We start from the raw sequence: 22,664 nt of genomic DNA on the forward strand, positions 1-22,664 counted from the left end.
GAGGGATACACTCCCCGGTAAAAAGAAAAGCCATACTGACACATTTACGTAGACTGAACACTGACATTGCTTTCCTACAGGAGACACATCTAACTGATAGTGAACATGATAAGCTGAAAACAAATTGGGTTGGTAATATTTCTTATGTGTCTCACATAAGAGTAGGGGCTTGATTATTCTTTTTGGTAAAAAGCTGGCAATAGATATCATTAAAACACATAAAGATACGTAAGGCAGATATTTGATTGTGCAAATCAAGTTAGGCCTCCAGATATACACCCTTTGTAATATATATGTCCCCAATCAGAAGAGCTCAGTCTTCTGGACTCAGTTTATAAGGACTCTAACAGCTTATATGGACACCCATATCATACTGGGCGGGGATTTTAACTTGGCCCCCGATCCTGTGTTTGACAGAATTAGAGCTCTGAGTGCTCCCCTGGAAGATAGACAACCCAAATACAAGGGAAGATTTGAAAAAAAGATCTTTAACAACTTGGCCTCAGACTTCGGGTTGTGTGATATTTGGAGATTGTGTCATCCTGAGGGTAGGGATATTTCCTGCCTCTCAAAAGCCAAAGACTCGATATGCCGGATAGATCTTTTTATGATTTTGGACTCTATTATCTTACTGGTTTAGTGGGATAGGATTCATGACATTTTACTGTCTGACCACGTGCCAGTTGAGCTCAAACTCCGTCCTTGTAGACACCCTTCTAACAGGAATACTTTGAGGTTCCCAACTTACTTGGGCACCTCTGAGCCTTTCAAGTGATTTTTAATACAATCATGAAATAACTTTAATACTGATAACATGGCACATTTAGACAACCCTCGATTGTTCTGGGAGACCACGAAAGCAGTTTTGACAGGCAACATCATCTCTTACTTAGCTATTCTTCGCCGCAAAACTCAGAAAAGGTATGTGTCCTTGCAGAAACTTTTAGCTGCGGCCTATTAAGAATATTGTTCTTCTCAGACTAGAGAGTTTTATGACAATTATACTGCAGTTAAAGAAGATCTAGATGCCTTTCTGGCTCATCAAGCGGCTTCTGGTCTGATTAAAACAGCTTCCAAGTACTATAGATTCGGAAACTGATCTGGGAAAATGATGGCCTCCTTAGTTAAAGCTTGAATGGCAAAAAGGGATGTGGCCTCTTTAAAATTTGAGGGGAGAACATACACCTCCCCTACAGATATTGCGAGAGGATTTGCTCCAAACAATCGGCATGCTCTGCTGACATTAGAGAATCTTTCTGGGCCTTGAAACGCCTACCTCAGCTCACACAAAAATCAGTTATAGCATCTAAACTCCCCTATTACTACTGGAGAACTGATTAATACAATATCTAACATGGCTCTGGGCAAGGCGCCGGGCCCGGACGGCCCTCCTATTGAATTTTACCGTTTACTACAACCTAATATCTCAAAGGTCCTTGTTGCCTTATATAACAGATACTTCCACAATGGGATCTCCCCATCTAATACCTTTTCAGCCACAAATATCACACTCATTCCCAAAGTGGGTAAGGATGACTCTTTGCCAGAATCTTACAGACCTATATCGCTATTGAACGCAGACTACAAGATCTGCATGGCTGTTCTGGAGGGACGTCTGAAAATTCTTCTCCAATTGCTTCTTCACACTGATAAGATGGGTTTCGTCTATAAAAGATCATCAGCAGTTAATCTGAGAAGAGTACTGCAGATCATTGATTATTGCTGGGGAAGGGGGAAGGGGAGCCATAAAAATGATCTTTTGGAGGCCTTTTTGTTATCCTTGGATGCAGAGAAGGCATTTGACTGTGTAGAGTGGAATCATCTGATTGACACTATGGGTCACTTCCATATCAGTGGACCTTTTGTGCAAACCATTCAAAACATATATTCACAACCGATAGCACGTACCCTTACTAATGGGATTTTCTCAACTGATATTACTCTGCAGCGAAGCATGAGATAGGGGTGCCCCCTGTCCCCATTGCTCTTTGATCTGGCCTTAGAGCCTCTTGCCATCAAACTGAGACAAATTTTCCCTGGGCTCATGGTACATGGTAGACCCCAAAGGTTGACTCTTTATGCCGACAACATGTTGTTGTTCGTGGAGCACCCTACCAAACATATTCCTAACATCCTTAAAACTATACAAGATTTTGGCACCTTTTCCAGGTATAAGGTCAACATGGCAAAGTCGGAAATCTTCTGGATCAATAAACACACTGACAGCCATGTGAGTTACCCTTTCACAGTAGTGGGGAGCAGGCTCACATACCTTGGTATACATTTCCACAGAAACCCACACTCCCTATATGACATAGATATCTCAAAGCAATTGATGACTCTTTGTAGTCAGCTTCAACAATGGAATTCTCTTCCACTGTCCCTTATGAGTCAAATCAGCCACATAAAAATGGTTACTCTACCACGTATACTATACTCAATACTCATGTTGCCATTCCTGATAAATAAAAGAGATCTTGGAGCTTTGAACCAGGCTATTAAAAGGTTTGTTGGAAAAGGGGAAAGAAAATAAAAGAGGGAAGATTTATATATTATTTTTTATTTTTATTTTTTCTCTCTTCTCTCCCCACCCTCCCAGCCCCCCTAGGTAGTCTAAAGAATAGGCTACTTTATACAGTTTGACTTTTCTTTTTTCTTTTTCTTACTATGTTAGCCCTGCTAATAATACTGCATTATTGTAACTCTTACTGATTTTTCTTTTCTCATTGATGTATACTGTTTGTGTCAATATGGATAAATGTTAAAATCAATAAAAAAAAAGGTTTGTATGGCACGGAAGCAAACTCCACATAGCGGCTAAGTCTTTGCAACAACCATAAAGAGATGGGGGCCTTGGCCTCCCGAACTTTAAACAATATAATTGGGCTGCCCTGATTCGACTTCTCCTAGATTGGCAGCTGGCGACTTCTCACTTTAGCAATATAGACCTGGAAAATGCAGTCTTGAAACCAATGGATCTACCACTTGCCTTATCTTAAGCCGGGTGAGGCTCCAACTCACATTTCGTCTTTTGTTCTTTATAAAGGCCCTCTAACAGCTTGACCCATAAATTTCTAGGGTCATGCCACCCTTCCCCTAAACTGATTCCCATAGTAGGTAATTTAGATTTCCCGGCAGGTACTGATACTTTACTGTTTCACCGGTGGAACTAAAAAGGGGTTAGAGTAGTCGGGGAAATGCAATACATGCACTAACTTTGATTGAACAAGTTATATCACATACACTGTATAAAATGGCTAACACAGATAGCCAATGTACTTTTGAAGTATTGTCGACTCAAATGTATTGTTGGATTTTGTATTCTTTCCTGATCTCTCTTAATAAAAAGAATTTGGAAAAAAAATGTCATGATTCAGATAGAGCTTGATATTTTAAGCAACTTTCTAATTTACTCCAATTTTTCTTCATTCTCTTGGCATCTTTATTTGGAAAAGCAAGAGTGTAAGCATAGAAGCTGTCCCATTGTTGGTTCAGCTGACCTAGGTAGCACTTTCTTATTGGTGTCTAAATGTAGCCAGCTAATAAGCATAAATTCAAATAAAGATAACAAAGGAACAAAGAAAAAATGGAAAATAGGAGTAAATTAGAAAGTTGCTTAAAATTGCATGCTCTATTTGAATCATGAAATTTTAATTTTGACTAGACTATCCCTTTAATAAAGGAAAATGTTCGGTCTCAGCAAAAAGCATATAGCCCAAAAATAAGCAATTGTGAGCTTGAAAAAAGAGAGGTTTTTTATAGCTAACCTCAGACAAATGTTGCCTCTTATATAGGTCAGATCAATGGAACTGCAGATATATTTATTTATTCACTGTGGACAAGATGTCCACGCCGCCCTTAGAGATAAAGATCCCTTAAGCTTATGATGTATGAAACACAAAACAATAGAGAGGCACTCAACTGTGAAGAAACACGGCTATCATAACTTTCAGGGTGCAGTCTCTTTTAGCTACATTCTACCTTTCTCAGATGGAAACTTTCTTAAAATATATCAGTCTGGTTAATGAATTGCCACTTCCGCCATGTTTTCCTGTCTAGTAACAATATTCATGTCCATGTAACATGTATAACTCAAAACTGTCTAGAAAAACAAGGCGGAGGTGGCAGCCCTACTCTTGTACTATCCAATAGGATGATCCAGTCTAAGCCATTTTGCTTTAACAAGAGATGTGTGCAGCTAGCTCCATAACTATTATATATTTATTAAAGGGACACTGTAGTATAAAATATGTTTCCCCTTAATGTGTTCTAAATTACTTGTAATGCCTATTGCAGAGTATTAAATATATGAAAATGGTTCATGTTTATTTCTGTATTTGAAATAGCTTTTTTTTCTTATTAAAACCATCACCTTGCACATGCCCATTAAAATGGATTGAGTCTGCAAGCAAAGCAGACCTACTAAGGTAATTTATGTTAGGTATTAAAATGCTAATTATGGTTGGGGGGATGTTGAATAAACACAAACAGCTATTTCACATACAAAATTTCTCTTGTCCCCATACAATCCACTAGAAGCTTAATCAGTGCCTATTTACATAGCTTCTCTATAGAGACATTTTTGTCACTCATATTTTCAGTCAGTGTAGTTGAGGATACACTGGGCAAAAGTAGGCATATCAAAGAACAAAATAAATCACACCCACATGACACACCCAATTCTTTCCAAACTTGCAGCCTCTAGTTGAGGTAGGAAAAAAAATCAGCTAACATTTTCAAAAATCATATTTATCTAGTTTGTGATACATTGAATAGTTTCCTATATTAATTTGCAGGATTATTACCTATTTAGAAATGTTTAATAAAAAGTTTGACAGGATAAAATATGGCAATTTGTATTCAATATATATATATATATATATATATATATATATATATATATATATATATATTCCTAACTCAATTGTAACTTAGAAAAAGAGCACTTTAATACATTCTTGAGTGGGAATCACTTCTATCTTCAAATGAGTTATTTACTGTTACAAATGTAACAACATTTTATAGTTTTAACTCTGCGTTTTCTACAAGATACATATTTCAATTTGCTGGTTGAGTGTGGTATTGGCGCACATCTTGAGTATTTACAAGACAAAAGGTTTTCAAGATCATGAAAACTATCTTCTTTTTACTAAATTTACAAGGACCTCTTTTTTTTTTCGTTACAGGCCATAATGACTACATGTGTCCCGCAACCAATCAATGTACCATTGACAAAAACAGGAGAAAGAGCTGTCAAGCTTGTCGACTCCGCAAATGCTATGAAGTGGGGATGATGAAAGGTGGTAAGTACAAAGTGCTTCACTTTCTGGTAATCAGAGAACCCTACATACTATTTGAAAGCACTCAATAGGCATCATCATGTAAAGGCAAGTCATATACACAGTCAATTAAGCTAAAAGCTTCTCTAACAGTTCACAAACAATAAAAGAGCTGTTGTACATGAATTTCAGAATAAGATATTAAGACTTGCACCCATAGACATACAAGGAAGCACCTTTTTTACGCCATTTTAGGCCATTTCAGCCAGGAAGGAGCATGCTAATTTAAAGGGACAGTCTAGTCCAGAATTGTTGTTGTTTAAAAAGTAAGATAATTCCTTTATTACCCATTCCCCAGTTTTGCATAACCAACACAGTTTTATTAATAATCTTTTTACCTTGTATCTAAGCCTCTGCAGGTACAGACTGCCCCTTTATTTCAGTTCTTTTAACAGACTTGCATTTTAGCCAATCAGTGCCCTCTCATAAGTAAGTCCACGGGCATGAGCACTATGTTATCTATATGGCACACATGAACTAATGACCTCTAGTTGTGCACAACTGTGAAATGCATTGATATAAGAGACGGCCTTCAAGGGCTTAAAATTAGCGTATGAGCCTACCTTGGTTTAGCTTTCAATTAAGAATACGAAGAGAACAAAGCAAATTTGATGATAAAAGTAAATTGGAAAGTTATTTAAAATAATATGCCCTATCTGAATCATCAGCCCCAAAGTAAATATTACTAATGTGTGCTCCAGCACTGCCAGTAGCGCAGAAACCAATTACAAAATAAATGCAATAAAGAAAAGCTATAATGAGCCTCCTAGGGTAGAAAAGGCCACTCTGGGACCCAAAAGGACATCAAAGAAAAACTTGAAATGAAGGTAGCATTTAAAGGGACATGAATCCCCAAATTTTTATTTCATGATTCAGATAGAGAAAACAATTTTAAACAATATACCAATTTACTTCTTTTATCTAATTTGCTTCATTCTTTAAATATCATTTGTTGAAGAAATAACAATGCACATGTGTGAACCAATCAGATGATGCATCTATGTGCAGCCACCAATTAGCAGCTACTGAGCTTATTTATATATGTTTTTAACAAAGGATATCAAGAGAATGAAGCAAATTAGATTATAGAAGTAAATTGGAAAGTTGTTTAAAATTTCATGCGCTTTCTAAATCATGAAAGAAAATAATGTGCGTTTCATGTCCCTTTAAGGCAGGTCTGAGAGTTACTTTTGGACTCTTGGCAGCAGCAACATAAACTAGGAATAGTACCTGCTAATGTTATATGTGATTTATGGTTCTATGAGGTCTATCACTGACTCATTGGACTGCAACACCAATTCTTCAAACAGAGCTATAAAGCTTATCAATAGTGATAAACAAGTAACTAAAAATGCAAGATTTACCTAGAAAACCCTGGATATGTAGTAACCATAACTGAAGTAAAATAAAAACATAGGCTAATTATCAGTAATAGATGTATTTAGCAAACCTCAGACTTGGGAACAGCAGAAAAATCAGTAGCTAAGAGTAAGTGTAGTAATTCCACTGACTAGCTATAAGCAGAGTGTCAGAATATTCTATGCTACCCCATTCCAAAAAGTCCTTTTTTGCCATCAAAAATCATTTAAATTAATGATAGGACCAGTTGGAACCTATAAAGCAGTAAAATACAAGATAAACATAAATCCCCAAGTCTTAGGTAAAATAGCTAGCAAAAATCATAACCATTAAAGAGACATTCCCCAGCTTTGCACAACCAACATTGTTATATTAATATACTTTATATAATTTAAAACTCTGCCTATTTCTAAGATACTACAGTCTCTCATCACATGCTTTTTATTTAGCTTTTCACAACAAGAGACTGCTAATTCACGTGAGCCATATAGATACCATTGTGCTCTCTCCCATGGAGTTGTGCAGGACACTGCACTAATTGACTAAAATGCAAGTCAATGGATAATAAATAGAAAGTCAAGTGATAAGTGGGCTGTCAGAAGATGCTTAGATACAAGGTAATCACAGAGGTAAAAAGTATAGTAATATAACGTGTTGGTTATGCAAATCTAGGGATTAGGTAATAAAGGGATTATCTATCTTTTTAATCATGAAAAATGTTGGAGCAGAATGTCCCTTTAATTCAAGAGCTAAATGGGGTCTGGATTATAATGCAGATTGTGTCGTGAGTGACAATAATATCTCCAGCTTCTCAGGTTGAAACAGGTGTCCTTTGATGTAAAAAATGTAACCTATTCTGGTTTGCTTGGAATAACAAGTGTGGTACAAATATAAATCTGAATACATTCAAATATTGTTTCTCATAGACTTTATTGTCTACTGGAATCAGTATTCAAATATAATACTTAAATTCTGCATTCTATGTTTGAAAGGTAATATTAAGCTTATAGAAACATTCAACTGTCAGAAGAATGTAAAGTGGAATATAATATTTATTCCACTATTCAAATGTCAGAATTCTTCCATTTCCCATCCCTTCACAAAGGTTTCATTTTAGAGTTTCTTTTAAGTGTTCCCTTTTAATGAGAAAATGAAACCTAACATTTTGAACATACAATTTTACACAACGTTTTAATTTTACTTCTTTTATCTAATTTGTTTCATTCTCTTGTTATCCTTTGTTTGAAAGCTATTTAAGCCCAAGAGCAGCAGTGCATTACTGGAAGCTAACTGGTGATTGGTGGCTGCACATATATGTCTATTTTTGTTGGCTCACCAGATATATTCAACTAGTTCCCCATAGCGCATTGCTGCTCCCTCAATAAAGGATACCAAGAGAATTAAGTTAATTGGAAAGTTGTTTAAAATTGCATCCTCTTTCTGAAACATAAAATAAAAATGATGGGCATTATGTCCCTTTAGTTAAAGGGACAGTAAGCTGCAATATGAAAATGCAAAGGGGTTAAACACATTTTAAAGACAGCTCTACATCTGTGGTTGACAGCTCACAACAGATCACCTTCGACTGGCACCACAGTCATGGTCAGCCCCAGACCTCTAGTGCATTAATGGTCCACAATGGAATTTAAACTTTGCATGGGTTAAATTGATATAATAATACACTTAAAGGGATGTGAACCCGTAATTTCTTTCTTTCATGATCCAGATATAACATACCATTTTCCAATTTACTTATATTATCAAATTCATTTCATTCTCTTTGCATCCTTTGTTGAAGGATCATCAATGCATTGCTGATCCTGAACCTACAGGTATCTTTTCAAAAAAGAATACCAAGTGATCAAAGCAAATTATATTGTAAAGCATTTTGCAATATACTTCCATTACCAAAAATGCTTCTAATAAAAGTCATTACTGTTTTTCTGCAGCATACGCACATATGCTGTGAGGGCCCGTGAACCAGTATTCAAACACCCCACTTTCTCAGAGAGTCAGCAGTAGCTTGTATGACACAAATTATGTCTTCAAAAGCAATACACACCACCATCAGCTCTTTAAGCATGCATGGTATTTAAATGCTGAAGCACGCGCCCTCACAGCATATGTGCGTATGCCACAGGAAAACAGTCATAACTTTTATTAGAATTATTTTTGCTAATAGAAGTATATAGCAAAAATGCTTATATTTCCCTTTAAGGACCGTAAGCTTTCATGGGGGTGAGTCTATTATTTAGGGTTACCCTGATTTCCAGGGTCTCACAAAGCTTAAAGGGACACTGTAACCAAAATGTTTCTTTCGTGATTCAGATTGAGCATGAAATTTTAAGCAACTTTCTAATTTACTCCTATTATCAAATTTTCTTCATTCTCTTGGTATCTTTATTTGAAATGCAAGAAAGTAAGTTTAGATGCCGGCCCATTTTTGGTGAACAACCTGAGTTGTCCTTGCTGATTGGTGGATAAATTCATCCACCAATAAAAAATTGCTGTCCAGAGTACTGAAACCAAAAAAAAAGCTTAGATGCCTTCTTTTTAAAATAATGACAGCAAGAGAACGAAGAAAATTTGAAAATAGGAGTAAATTAGAAAGTTGCTTAAAATTGCATGCTCTTTCTAAATTACAAAAGAAAAAAATTGGGTTCAGTGTCCCTTTAAGGAGACCATTTTTTAAATGAAAGGTTACATGATCGCTAACACAGCACAAGTTAAATTAATAGCACTGCTATTCTTGCACTTCAATTACAAGTTGAAATAAAAAAGTGTGAGCAAAAGAGTCTTTTGCTCACACTTTTTTATTTCAACTTGTAATTGAAGTGCAAGAATAGCAGTGCTATTAATTTAACTTGTGCTGTGTTAGCGATCATGTAACCTTTCATTTAAAAAATGGTCTCCTTAAAGGGACACTGAACCCAATTTTTTTCTTTTGTAATTTAGAAAGAGCATGCAATTTTAAGCAACTTTCTAATTTACTCCTATTTTCAAATTTTCTTCGTTCTCTTGCTGTCATTATTTTAAAAAGAAGGCATCTAAGCTTTTTTTTTGGGGCGCGCTATCAAAGCCTCTTCTGGCTTTCGCTACCGTGCTAACCTGAAGGTGAGTTAGACCAATTGCGCTAAAGCCGAAGGTGCGCTAAAAAATACTTCAAAATACCTTAATTCTTCAGACAGACAGACAGACAGACAGACAGACAGACAGACAGATAGATAGATAGATAGATAGATAGATAGATAGATAGATAGATTTTCTGGTATAAAATATATGTACATTTAAAGACTTGTTCATAAATAATGACATAAAACAAATGTAAAATCCATTATTTTATTTTTAACCTACAGTAATATATTTTATACAAAGTTCATATTACTAGAGTTTTATTAACAGATAAAATCTGTTCACAAAAAAAATGTAATGAATGATCCATTTTTACAAAGTTAATTAAAAATATAACTTTTTTTCTATTGCTACACATTTTGGAACCATATTTATGCCTGTGTATAGAAAAATAATTTATTGCATTTATTATTTATGAAAGCAGCTGTGTAGCTTTAGTTTTAATATGTTCAAATTAAGCTTTCCAATGACTCATTTTGCTTTGTTGTTTATTGTTGACTACAATTAGAATTAGAAAAAATAGGACATTGTAAATTATATATTTTCAACCACTAATTTCTACCATTAGATTATAACTGTGTAGCCTGTGTAGACTAGTAGTGATTTTTTTTGTGTTCTTGTATACCATTTCTAAGAAAACAAACTTACCCCCAACTATTTATAAAAATAGACTGGCTTACATTTTTTATTAGACAAAGTACTAAAATAATAGACGTATATGAACTGAATATAACTGACAACATTTTTAGTAAAAGTTTAAATATCTATATAGTACACTCCTTCTAATAGGATGATTAAAGGGACATAAAACTCCCACATTTTTCATTCTTTCATGGTTTAGAAAGAGTATGCAATTTAAAATAACTTTCCACTATACTTCTATTAACTAATTTGCTTTATTCTCTTGATATCCTTTGTTTAAAACCATATCTAAATAGGATCAATCGTTTCTGATTGGAGGCTGCACATAGATGCCTCATGTGATTGGCTCACCCATGTGCATTGCTATTTCTTCAACAAAGGCTATCAAAAGCAGTGATTTTCGACCTTTTGTTTGCTGTGGCACACTTTTTTACATTAAAATCCACCATCCCAAAATTTTACAAAATCACACATTGTAGCCTAATACAGTATGTATATATATATATACACACACACAAACACACACTGTACTGTGCTGTCATGCCATGCCTCCTACAAACTATACATGACATATTGACATTCATTCACAAACAATCATAATGATTGTCTGTGAATGAAAGTCAATATGTCATGGTTGTAAATAATTCCTGATGAGCCTGTCACATACCTCCCAATATTTCAAAATTTGAAAGAGGGACACCCCCGCTGGCTGGAACTGTTCTGGAAGAGGAGCAAAGCTGCGCCAGCATGCATGGGGGATTGAAGTGTCGCGTGGTGCTGCGTGTAGAGCCGGCACTAAACACATGTTGTGGTGGGTGGGGTTCCTTCCAAGTGTGAACACGGGTCGGGGAAGCGAGCTGCCGCTGCTCTGTCACTGCGCTATCACCCTCAGTCATCATCTCACTCAAAATAAAAAAACGGCCCAGAATAAAAAAACAAGCAAAATTTAAAAAATATGTCCCCCTGTTGTCAATCTGCCGCGGCACACCTGAGGATCTCTCACGGCACACTGGTGTGCCACGGCACACTGGTTGAAAAACACTGATCTAAAGAATGAAGCAAATTAGATAACAGAAGTCAAATGGAATATTGTTTAAAATTGTATTCTCTATCAGAAAACAAAAGTAGGACATAAACAGCTAAGATATTGACATTCTATTGCAAAAAATAGATGATCTAATTCATTATATTATATAAATTTTGCTGCAGTGAGCCTGCATATTTTTACAATATATCTTGCATATAACTATGCGGTTGATTTCAAGCTTTTCAATTTCTATTTCCACTTTGGAAAAATTAGAGTGACATTTTTTTTAGGAACCCAAAATTGTTCTTCCATGATTCACATAAAACATACAATTTTGAACAACTTTCCAATTAACTTCTATTATCAAATTTGCTTAATTCTCTTGGCATCCTTTGTTAAAGGAGCAGCAACATACTACTGGGAGCTAGCTGAACAAATTTGGTGAGGGAATGACAACAGCCAGATATGTGCAGCCACCAACCGGAAGCTAGCTCCAAGTAGTGTGTGTGTGCAGCTGGTATATACATTGATGTGTGTAGAATGTCTGTAATACTAATGCAGGGGAGCCTTTAATTAGTGCAGGTTACCAGTCTATCTATCTGTCAACCTAAAGAAAGAAAGAAACAGAGGTGCCAACAATGGCCTACTACCACCGAAACAAATTATGTTGCTGAAACAAGTTGGAAATATACTGACAAATGTGATGCACCCAATGGTGCAAGCGAGGCAGGCTGGAACTTTGCAGTAGTCCAGCTCACTGTTACCAACCAACGGTCTTATCAGGTCTGTAGATCTGAGCAAACGGTCCCATTATCTGTGTATGGATAAAGAGCAAAAAACCATAGCCCAATACCTCTGTCTATAGGGTATGTGGCTATGGTTTTTTTGCTCTTTATCCATACACAGATAATGGGACCGTTTGCTCAGATCTACTGACCTGATAAGACCGTTGGTTGGTAACAGTGAGCTGGACTGCAAAGTTCCAGCCTGCCTCGCTTGCACCATTGGGTGCATAACATTTGTCAGTATATTTCCAACTTGTTTCAACAACATCATTTGTTTCGGTGGTACTAGGCCATTGTTGGCGCCTCTGTTTCTTTCTTTCTTTCTTCAGATTACCAAGTACCAGGATTTAACCATCCTTTGACAGAGAGCTGTCTTCTCCAGGATTATATGGACTTTATGTTCAGTTTGTATATGCTGTATATTCATTTTGTATATGCTGTGTGGTATAGATTTTTGGAGTATGTGGGAAGCGCCCCCTATGGGATTTTGTGAGCTTTGACACATTATTCTAATTTTTCTCTGTCAATCTATCCTCAAAATCATTATACAGAACAACACTCATATTGTTACATTTAAGGGGGGCTTAAAAATATTAGCAACAGGGCCCTTTGTTAAGTAGGTCTGCTACAGTTGACAATATTTCCAAACTTTCCTGTACACAACGTCTATTAAAGGGACATAAAACTAAACATTTTTCTTTTATTATATAGGTAGAAAATACAAATTTTACTTCTGTTGTCAAATTTGCGTAATTCGCTTGGTATCATTTATTGAATGAGCAGCAATGCACTACTGGTTTCAAACTGTGTGAGCCAATAACAATCTGTATATATATATATATATATATATATATATATATATATATATGCAGCCACCAATCAGCAGCTAGAACGTAGGTCCTTTGCTGCTCCTGGGCTTACCTAGATAAACCTTTCAGCAATGGATAACAAATTAAATTTAATAAAGCAAATTAAAGAATGGAAGTAAATTGGAAAGTTGTTTAAAATTGTATGCTCTATCCAAATCATGAATGTCTATTTATGACGTTACTGACCCTTTAAGTACATATATGTATGTAAATGTCTGTCCTGCCCCATACCAATGGACTATACAGTCGTGCTGAATATATATATATATATATATATATATATATATATATATATATATATATATATATATATATATATATATATATATATATATATATAAATACATATTTATATATATATATACATATATACTGTATATATTTGTAAATATATATATAAATTATTTTTCAATTGTGTAATTACTGCTGCAGTATCTCACATTGTATTGTACATGTTTACCTGGATATTGATTCAAATGTGTATAACAGATAAATAATTATGGTGTTGACTGGCAGAAGAGGGGACAGTCATTGATTAATATGAGAAAAGATTCTGTATCTAACCACATGATCATTTTGCACAGAAAAAGAGTCATATTTCCTGTAAACTAGAGAATTAAATGGTATAATATAAATAGATTGTTGTGTCTAACATAAAATTCTCTATCGTTATGTCTATGCAATGAAATTAAATTGGTTAAATAAGCCTTCTATCCAGAAGATCATTATGATCATATTGCATTTAACCGCTACATGGAATAATGCTGAATGTGTTGAGTCATTTTCACACAGGTTTTTTTCCAATTATTAAATTAAATTAGATTATCACAAATTGTCAAAATACTTTGACCCTTTTAATGGGACTCTTCACAAACATTATTTTAATCAACTTTACAACACATATGGGGTCACACAATGTGAAAATATAATTAACTTGTTAAAATATTATTTTTACTATTATAAAGAAATGCATATCATGGGCTCCATTTATTAAAGGCCGGATGGACAAGTTTCCTGTCCGGGAATCTGTCCTCCTGGCATTGTGGTGACAAGTTAACATTGCATAAGTTATTGCTTGTGTAGCTGAACCTCCTGCTCTCAAGCAACAAATTTCACAAGAAAAGAGCTTGTCAATCATTCTGATTGGCTGGAATCAGGATGATTTAACACCACCACACTTGAGGTTGCAAAGAAGCCAAAACTACTTAAAGGGACAGTCAACACCCAGGAAAACTTTATCCCATATTTTAGAACCACAAAAAAAGATGTGCCTGCACCGCATCCCATCTTCAATACCACTAACGTTATAAGTCTAATCATCGAAAGCCCATACAGTTTTCAGAGGTTTATATGGCCGCCTAACTCCTCCCCCTCCTCCTCCGTCCCCTTCTTTTTTTAATTCAATCCTCATTCACAGGGACGCTTTTCTATTTCTAATGCGCATGCGCATTATAATTTTAATCTGCTCGCTATTAGAAATGGAAAGTGTCTCCGTGAACACGGGTAAAGAATATAGCCTAGGATTTGATTCTGATTGGTTGAAGACTTTAAGAAGAAGCCTCCTACGTAACGGTGGGGGGAGTTTGGCGGCCATATCTACCGCTGAAAACTATATGTTCATTCGAAGATTAGACACATAATGTTAGTGGAATTGAAGCTGGGATGCGGTGCAGGCTCATTTTTTTTGTGGATCTAAGGTATGGGATAAAGTTTTCCTGGGTGTTGATTGTCCCTTTAAGTAGCATTTCGGCCCAGTCGCAGAAGCCTGAAATGGTTAGGCCCTGAAGCTGTATCCACAACTTAAATGGGGCCCCATGTGTGAGTTTTTTGTGAGGGAAACTGGGTCTGCAAGAGAGATGGAATCAACCTTTAAGAAAAGTGGACCTGATACTGAGGGAGAAAGATTATGAGAGAGCCTGAGCATTAGCAAGAGAGAGAAACAATGGGCTCTATTTTGCTCTTAAACCTGTATGGACAAAGTAAAACCTAGGCCTGAGAGAGGCCTGAGAAAGGTGTTCAGTGGGGTTGAGGTCAGGGCTCTTTGCATGTTACTTGAGTTCCTCCACACCAAACTTGTCAGGCTATGTCTTCATGGATCTCGCTTTGTGCACAGGGGCACAGTCATGATGTAACAGAAAAGAACCTTCACCAAACTGTTGCCACAAAGTTTGAAGCACCCAATTGTCTAAAATGTCTTTGGATCCTGTAGCATTAGGATCATAAAATTAATTTGTATAATGTAGTATTAAGATCATCCTTCACCCTAGCCCAAACCCTGAAAAACAATCCCAAACTTTTATCCTTCATCCACCAAACTTTACAGTAGGTACTATTCATTCTTGTAGGTAGAGTTCTCCAACCCACACACAGATTCTTCAATCTGACTGCCAGATAGAAAAGTGTGATTTATCACTCCAGAGAACACTGCTCCAGAGTTGAGTGCTTTACACCACTCTACCTGATGCTTGGCATTGTGCATGTTGATGTGAAGCTTGTGTAGAGCTGCTAGGACGTGGAAATCTATTTTGTGAAGCTTCTGATGCACAGTTTTTGTGCTGAAGTTGCTTCCAGAGGCAGTTTAAAACTCCATAGAGAGTAATCCAACAGATGATTAGGGATGGGCGAATGTGTTTATATTCAAATTTTAGAACAAATGTTGTTGTAGAAATTCGATTTGCATAATTGAATGTTGATAAGAACGAATATTCTTAAAAATTCTATTATCGAATGCTATTTACAGTTTTCAAATGTTACTTTCAAATTCAAATGTCACATTCAAATTTGAATATTACATTTATAAAACACAGTTGTAGACTAGAAATACTATTTCGAATTCAAAAGCTACATTTGAATTTGAATGTGAGATTCAAATTTGAATATTACATTTATAAAAACAGTATTAGACTAGAAATACTATTTTGAATTTGAATGTTACATTCGAATTCGAATGTGAGATTCAAATTCGAATATTACATTTATTAAACACAGTTATAGACTAGAAATACTTTTTCGAATGTTACATTCGAATTCGATTGTTACATTCGAATATTACATTTCGAAATTGAATGTGATATAAAATACATAGCTAAACATTATATTATTCAAACAAATATTTTCAAATTTTATTGAAAAATTTGAAAGCGAAAATTTGAAAATAGAATGTTAGAATGTCATATAAAGATTCAAAATTTATTTTGAATGAACGATTGTATCAAAATTCGTTTTAAATTTAGAATTTTTAGAAACATTTGCTCATCCCTACAGATGATGTGTTACATGTGTCAGCACCTCTCTGTGAGTTTACTTCTAATCATCCAAAGTAATGCATGATCCTTCATTACAATTTTTCTACTATACCAAGTAAGGATTTCAGAGCACCTGATTTCCCTTATTTTAATTGCCTGTCTTCTATGATTTGTTTTACATTAAAGATGCTGGTCAGGTAATTCAACAGGAACAATTTGTATGGAAAAGATTAAACACTGCTGGTAGTGGGTGTTTGTTTTAGTATACATCATCACCGACCTGCGTAAATTAAGCATTTGCAAAGTTAACAATGTGTTTAATTATATATTTTAATTGTCTTAAAGATCAGTTTGTTTGAGTGAAACCTTTTGTTCTCTGATGTAATAAATGAATAAATTAATAAATAAATTAGTTTTCATTATAACTCATGTATTACATATCTATGATATATTATGGCTAACTCATACTATTGTTTACTGTATTAACATTATTTAGATATTTATGAACGTAGTATGAGAACAATGAACCTAGGGGGAGGATCATATTCTTTTATAAATACATGGCTCCAGGACCAAACAGACTCCTCCTACATTATACCTGCCCAATCATCTCTTTTGAATTGCACAAACTCACATATTTTTTTTGCTACAAAATTATTTCTACTTTTTATCTGTGAAAGGAACAGATAGCCAGGAGGCCATATTTTGTTGTTCATTAATTTTTATTTTACTTTTTATTTTACTTACTGAAAAGCATTAATGTAGCTTATGTTCCTCCATATTAAATTCTGCAGGAAGTTTACTGATGGTAATTTTACACATAATTTGGGAGTATTTCCTCTCATTCACGGGACATGACATCTATAGGAGTACCACCTTTTTTGGATTATTTAGCTATCAGACCCATTATTTTCTTCATAGCTGCTTTATAATAATAAAGAGAACAATTATTAGAAAAAAAACGGCTTTGAAAAGTGTCTTTACATTGCAGTCTATGGAAACTGTGTGGTCCGTGTACAGATATATGTATATGCTTATATACATATATATTTATGTGTTAATATGTGTATATACAAATATAAAAACCTAAAAATATATACATTCATATACATATATAGTTTAATTTACTGCCCATCACTGCGTGACTTATCCCCTTAGCTGTGCTAGTTCTCCCGTGTTTCCCGGCATGAGAACAAGGCTCCCACTGTTGCCTATGGAAGCACACTCTCGTGAGCACAAAGCTTCTGTGCGATGCGAATGCGAGGTCACATTTACATTGCACCTCAGCAGTATTTTGCGCTCCACTTATAATCTGGCCCAATATGTGATAATATCTTCAAGATAGAAAAAGTGCCTGTAACGCTCGTGGGATACTCCTCTATCAGACCAAACTCGCTGAGTAGTCTTGTTATCCCGGCGTTGAGCCGGAATGATAGGGAATATTCCAGAGCAGAGAAAGTTAGTGAGATGAGGAAGGCGGCACTCACCACAGGCAGGACAGTCCCCAGCGGCAACAGCAGAGCAGTCCAAGGATGAACCACTAGAATGGTCAGGCAGGCAGGGTCTGGCAACAGCAAAGCAGTCCGAGGATAAACCACTAGAATGGTCAGGCAGGCAGGGTTTGGTAACAGTAAAGTAGCCCAAGGGCATACCACTAGAATGGTCAGACAGGCAGGTTTTGGCAACAGTAGAGCAGTCCAGCAGTTTAAGGGTTAAGGCAGGTAGAGTAGTCAGACAGGCAGGTTCATCAACAGTGATCAATCCAGCAGTGTAAGGGTTAAGACAGGTAGAGTAGTCAGACAGGCAGGATCAGCAACAGTAATTAATCCAGCAGTTTAAGGGTTAAGGCAGGTAGAGTAGTCAGGAAGGCAGGTTCAGTAACGATATTAGGCACAAGAAAGAACGATCTGTCACACCCAGGAGCACACAAAGTAACACCTATACTTGGGCAGTGACAGATCGTTCTAAAAACATTTAAATAGGCGCAGACTCACGCCACTGAGCTCCGACCGGCATCCGGAGCGTGCAGTGATGACGTCAGCACCGCACGCATCAGGAGCCGACACTGCCCCTGACAACGAGCAGGGAATGAGACGCCGCGCCCCTAACAACGGCTAGAGCGGAGCGGCGTGACAGTGCCCAAACTAATCTGACAGAAACATCTGGGAGAGCATGACAATGTAAATAGCGTAATAGAATTAAACATTACAGCCATGAATATACAGCATCTTACTATATAATTAAAAACAAATCTATATTTCAGGATGAATAACCTTTAGATTATAATGTATCTTAAATAGAAACTATATTTAAATAGATTTTTCCTCAAAAAGCATTTCTTAAAAAGAAATCCTATGTAAATAAAAATATCTGATTTAAATAGAAAAAAAATCTGATTTTAATAAAAAAATACACACACCATATATATATATATATATATATATATATACAGTATATATATATATATATATATATATATATATATATATATATATATATATATATATATACAGTATATATACACATATACTAAACTCACTGGCTAGAGAGAATACTGTAATGTATGTGTCTCATCTTCACAGCTAGAATCCTGTATAGCGAGATAAACAGCTCTTAAGATAAAATGTACCTTTCTAATTTTTTTTTGAGGAACGTCTCAGGACTGACAAGACTTCTTAGATAATTTTGTCAGAGCGGAGAGCTTTAGAACATCGGGTCCATACAGAGAAAGGGCCCAATTATCTAAATCTCTCTGCTTAAATTAGATGATCGAAAATGATCCTCCGGAACTGTGAGATCCCTTGCAAAATTCTACAAAGGCAAATTTTGCTATATTTCTCTAAGAGACATTCCCTGGATTTCCCCGATGTGAAGAAGAGAAAAGCCCAGTGCAATATATCACTGCATGAGAGTTTTCTTACATTTACACTTTATGTTTTGTATTTTATATTACTTTAAACTTTTATACTCAGTTTTATTACATTTAAGCTTTGCACTTTCTATTTTATATTTTAATGCATTTATGCATTTAAATTCTGTGTACAGCAGTGTATTTAGAATTGTGATTTTACAAATTCTGATTATGCTTTCAAAGTTTCTGTGTAACAAACTAAGATCATACTTTGTATATGTTTGTGCATCTTTTCTAAATTACATTGCACTTTATAATTGTTCTATTTGAAATAATCCTGACAGTAACTGAAAGTTGGAGCAATAGAAGAGCTCACTGGGCTTAACAGGAGAGTTCTCAGGGTGTGTCTGAACCTCTCTCACAAATTTTATAATATTATCTAAGCATTTTACACCTGCAGGTCTCACTGAGTTATCTAGCCAGCTTTATGCAGGTGAAGTTTGCTCAAAATTCACAAAACACTTTTTTAACTGTTAGAAAAGTAATGTGTACTAGACTAGAAGCAATTGTAGTGAAAACATTTCAGTTTAATTTGTAATTGTTGTAAACTGAGATTTTACAATAGTTCAGTGTGCATCCCTTTTAACTTCACCTGTGAGATTCTCTATCCCAGAAACCTTCATTACGTTTTTTAAGGAAATCAGCACTCACCTATCTGGGATTTCCAGGGTCTGCTCTTTTTCTTATAGAATTCAGTGAATTCAGCCCCTGTGAAGTCTGCACTATAATTTCTCTCCAAGATGGAGAATTTCTGATCATTCATCAGGCCCAAAGACAAAAAGAAGAAACAGCCTGTTGATCTTAAGCTCCCCTCCTTGGCAAGATGATCTAAGAAGTCTTGTCAGTACTGTCTGGTCCCTCAAAACTTTTTATAAAGGAAAACTTTAGCTATGTCGGTTTTTAGATGTAAAGTTGAAACTCCTACATTACAATATAATGCTCAAAAAAGCCACCAAAGATTTTGCATGATTTCTCTCCATGCCGGTGAGTTTTTAATCATCAGGCGCAAAGAGAGAAAGAGAATAATTCTTCAGGTCATTTTGTATCTATGAGGATACCAATCCATTGAATCTAATTAGAATGTATTTTTTTCAATAGTATACATTACTAACAAATACTTGACGATTTTTTTGCCATATCAAGACAAGAGCAAACTGCTATAATTCTCTATACTGCATACCTTAAAATAAAACCTACTATATGTTTATTTTATAAGTGAATTATGTATTTATTTTAATATTAACTAGGTTTAATTTATCAGAACCCACAAATCACAATATTTTCTATGTTTCTTCTTTAACAACATTACACTCACCCAAATAAAATGGACATGGGAAAGCAAACAGGCTAAGATCAGTGTTTCTTTTTGCTAGAAGTAATTTCTGTTTCATCTCCATGTTAATGCCAAATATTCACATTTTTAAAGGTTGAAGTTTAAATCGATCGAAGCCACCATGGAGGTAAAACATCCTGCTGAATAGGAGCATGACGCATTCCTGACATATACTAATAAAAGATACGCACTAACATTCTTTTTTGGAATTTATGCTTTGATTTTTTTAATGCTTTGGGGAATACACAGGAAGTTTTTAATATATTGACTATGCTGGGAAACTGTAAATATATCTTGTATTATGTTAAAATAGTCAAAAACCTATCTGAAAGATTTTTGCTGAAATATGTTGTCTCCTGCTTTCACCAGTTATGTTCAAGAAAAATTCCCACAATGCCGGATAGCTTCCTTGCTTGAAAAAATGCACAAATGGAAGCCAGTGGCTCATCCCCTTGGCTGAAGGCAGAAGACATATTGCCAACAAAGTGTCATGCACAAGAGCCAGCTAAAATATTGTTAACATCTAAGCTAAGAGATGAACAACTTCTCATTTATCAAGTAATAAAGCATGATACATCTCACGTAATGCCACATCACCTCTTAACTCAGGGAGTAAGCAAGTGGCAGTGGTTCAAAATGCCAAACTCTGGCAGGGAGTTAACAGCTGGCACAAATGCGCCCTTATCTAAATTTGCCTAAACTACTTTGTGTGTTGGTGCTTACCTTTGAAGTAAAGAGCTTAGAGTGTTTCAGATGAATGTGCCTGATATATTAGATACACATGGAAGCCAATATAGGGAAACATCCTTTTTTCCAACAGATATCATGTATACTTCACAACTGCTTAGATATTTGTTATAAGATTAGTAACTAGGATGCATTGCCATGTATAGTAAACTTATGATTGGCCATTAGAAACAAAAAAGAAAACATAATTTTTGATGTTGGAAATCTGTGCGTGTGAACCAAAGTTTAATGTCTAACCATTACTAATAAAATTAACGTTGTGTATTTCAAAAGTTGGATGGAATTGTTGGTACCCTTACATGACTTCTAGAATAAGGGTATAAAATTCCAGTCCTCAAAGTCTGTAAACATACCAGACATTGAATTGTTGAGCATTGCCTCCTCATCCAGAGTTGTATCTAAATGTTGGTCTGTCTGAGCTCTTTAAGGGCTTGAGTTGAGTACATATCCTCTGGAAATATTAATGGTCCTATAATTATTTTATATTTTCACTTGAAGAAATCTGTGAAATATAACTTTTTTGAATTATTTTGTATAAATCACACAAATAGACTATAATACCACTACATTAACTCCTGCTTGGCAACCATTAATTTCTGGACCTGTTAGTCTGATTTATTCTTTTTATATATGGTTTATATGAAATTTCACAGGATAACTTAACAAACTCAAAGTGTGTGCAACCTTTGTTTTATTAATACTTGTGGATCAACACTGGAGAGCTTACATTGGATTATTTATGAGTGACCCCCCCCCCCACTGTGTTATAAATCCTTTAGATTGGTTATTTGAATTGAAGTCTATTTATTTTTTTGCATGATTTTGTTTGTTTTATATCGTTCAAAAGTCTAGCCCTACTGAAACTTAATTTTATTGTTGCATTTTATATCTTGACTTTTTATACATATTTTTTTTAAAATATGTTTTTAAACATGTTACGTTCACACACACACACACACACACACACAGAAACACACACAACACAGAAGCACACACACAACACAGAAACACACACAACACAGATACAGAAAAACACAACACAGATACAGAAACACACACACACAACACAGAAAAACACATAAACACACACACACACGACACAGAAACACACACGGCACAGATACAGAAACACACACACACACCATCTGTTCCTAGACAGATGCATCACTTTCTTTTCACTAATAAGTAAACTGTTCCTAGACAGATAATGAACATAAATAAAAATAATAATACAATCCTAGTGCTATATATCAAACAACAACAAGAGATAGAAAA

At 35.3% G+C, this 22,664-nt stretch overlaps 1 protein-coding gene across 1 annotated transcript in view; it reads left to right on the plus strand.

Annotated features, from left to right (window-relative positions):
- The window catches only part of ESR1 (estrogen receptor 1), a 401,155-nt gene that overhangs the window by 184,402 nt on the left and 194,089 nt on the right, over nt 1-22,664 (plus strand). Inside the window, exon 3 of the mRNA XM_053709268.1 lies at nt 5,187-5,303. Within this exon, the coding sequence (XP_053565243.1) occupies nt 5,187-5,303 (117 nt within the window). The remainder of the gene's footprint in view (nt 1-5,186; nt 5,304-22,664) is intronic.

The sequence above is a fragment of the Bombina bombina genome, chromosome 4 (genome assembly GCF_027579735.1).
Source record: "Bombina bombina isolate aBomBom1 chromosome 4, aBomBom1.pri, whole genome shotgun sequence".
Classification (NCBI taxonomy): domain Eukaryota; kingdom Metazoa; phylum Chordata; class Amphibia; order Anura; family Bombinatoridae; genus Bombina; species Bombina bombina.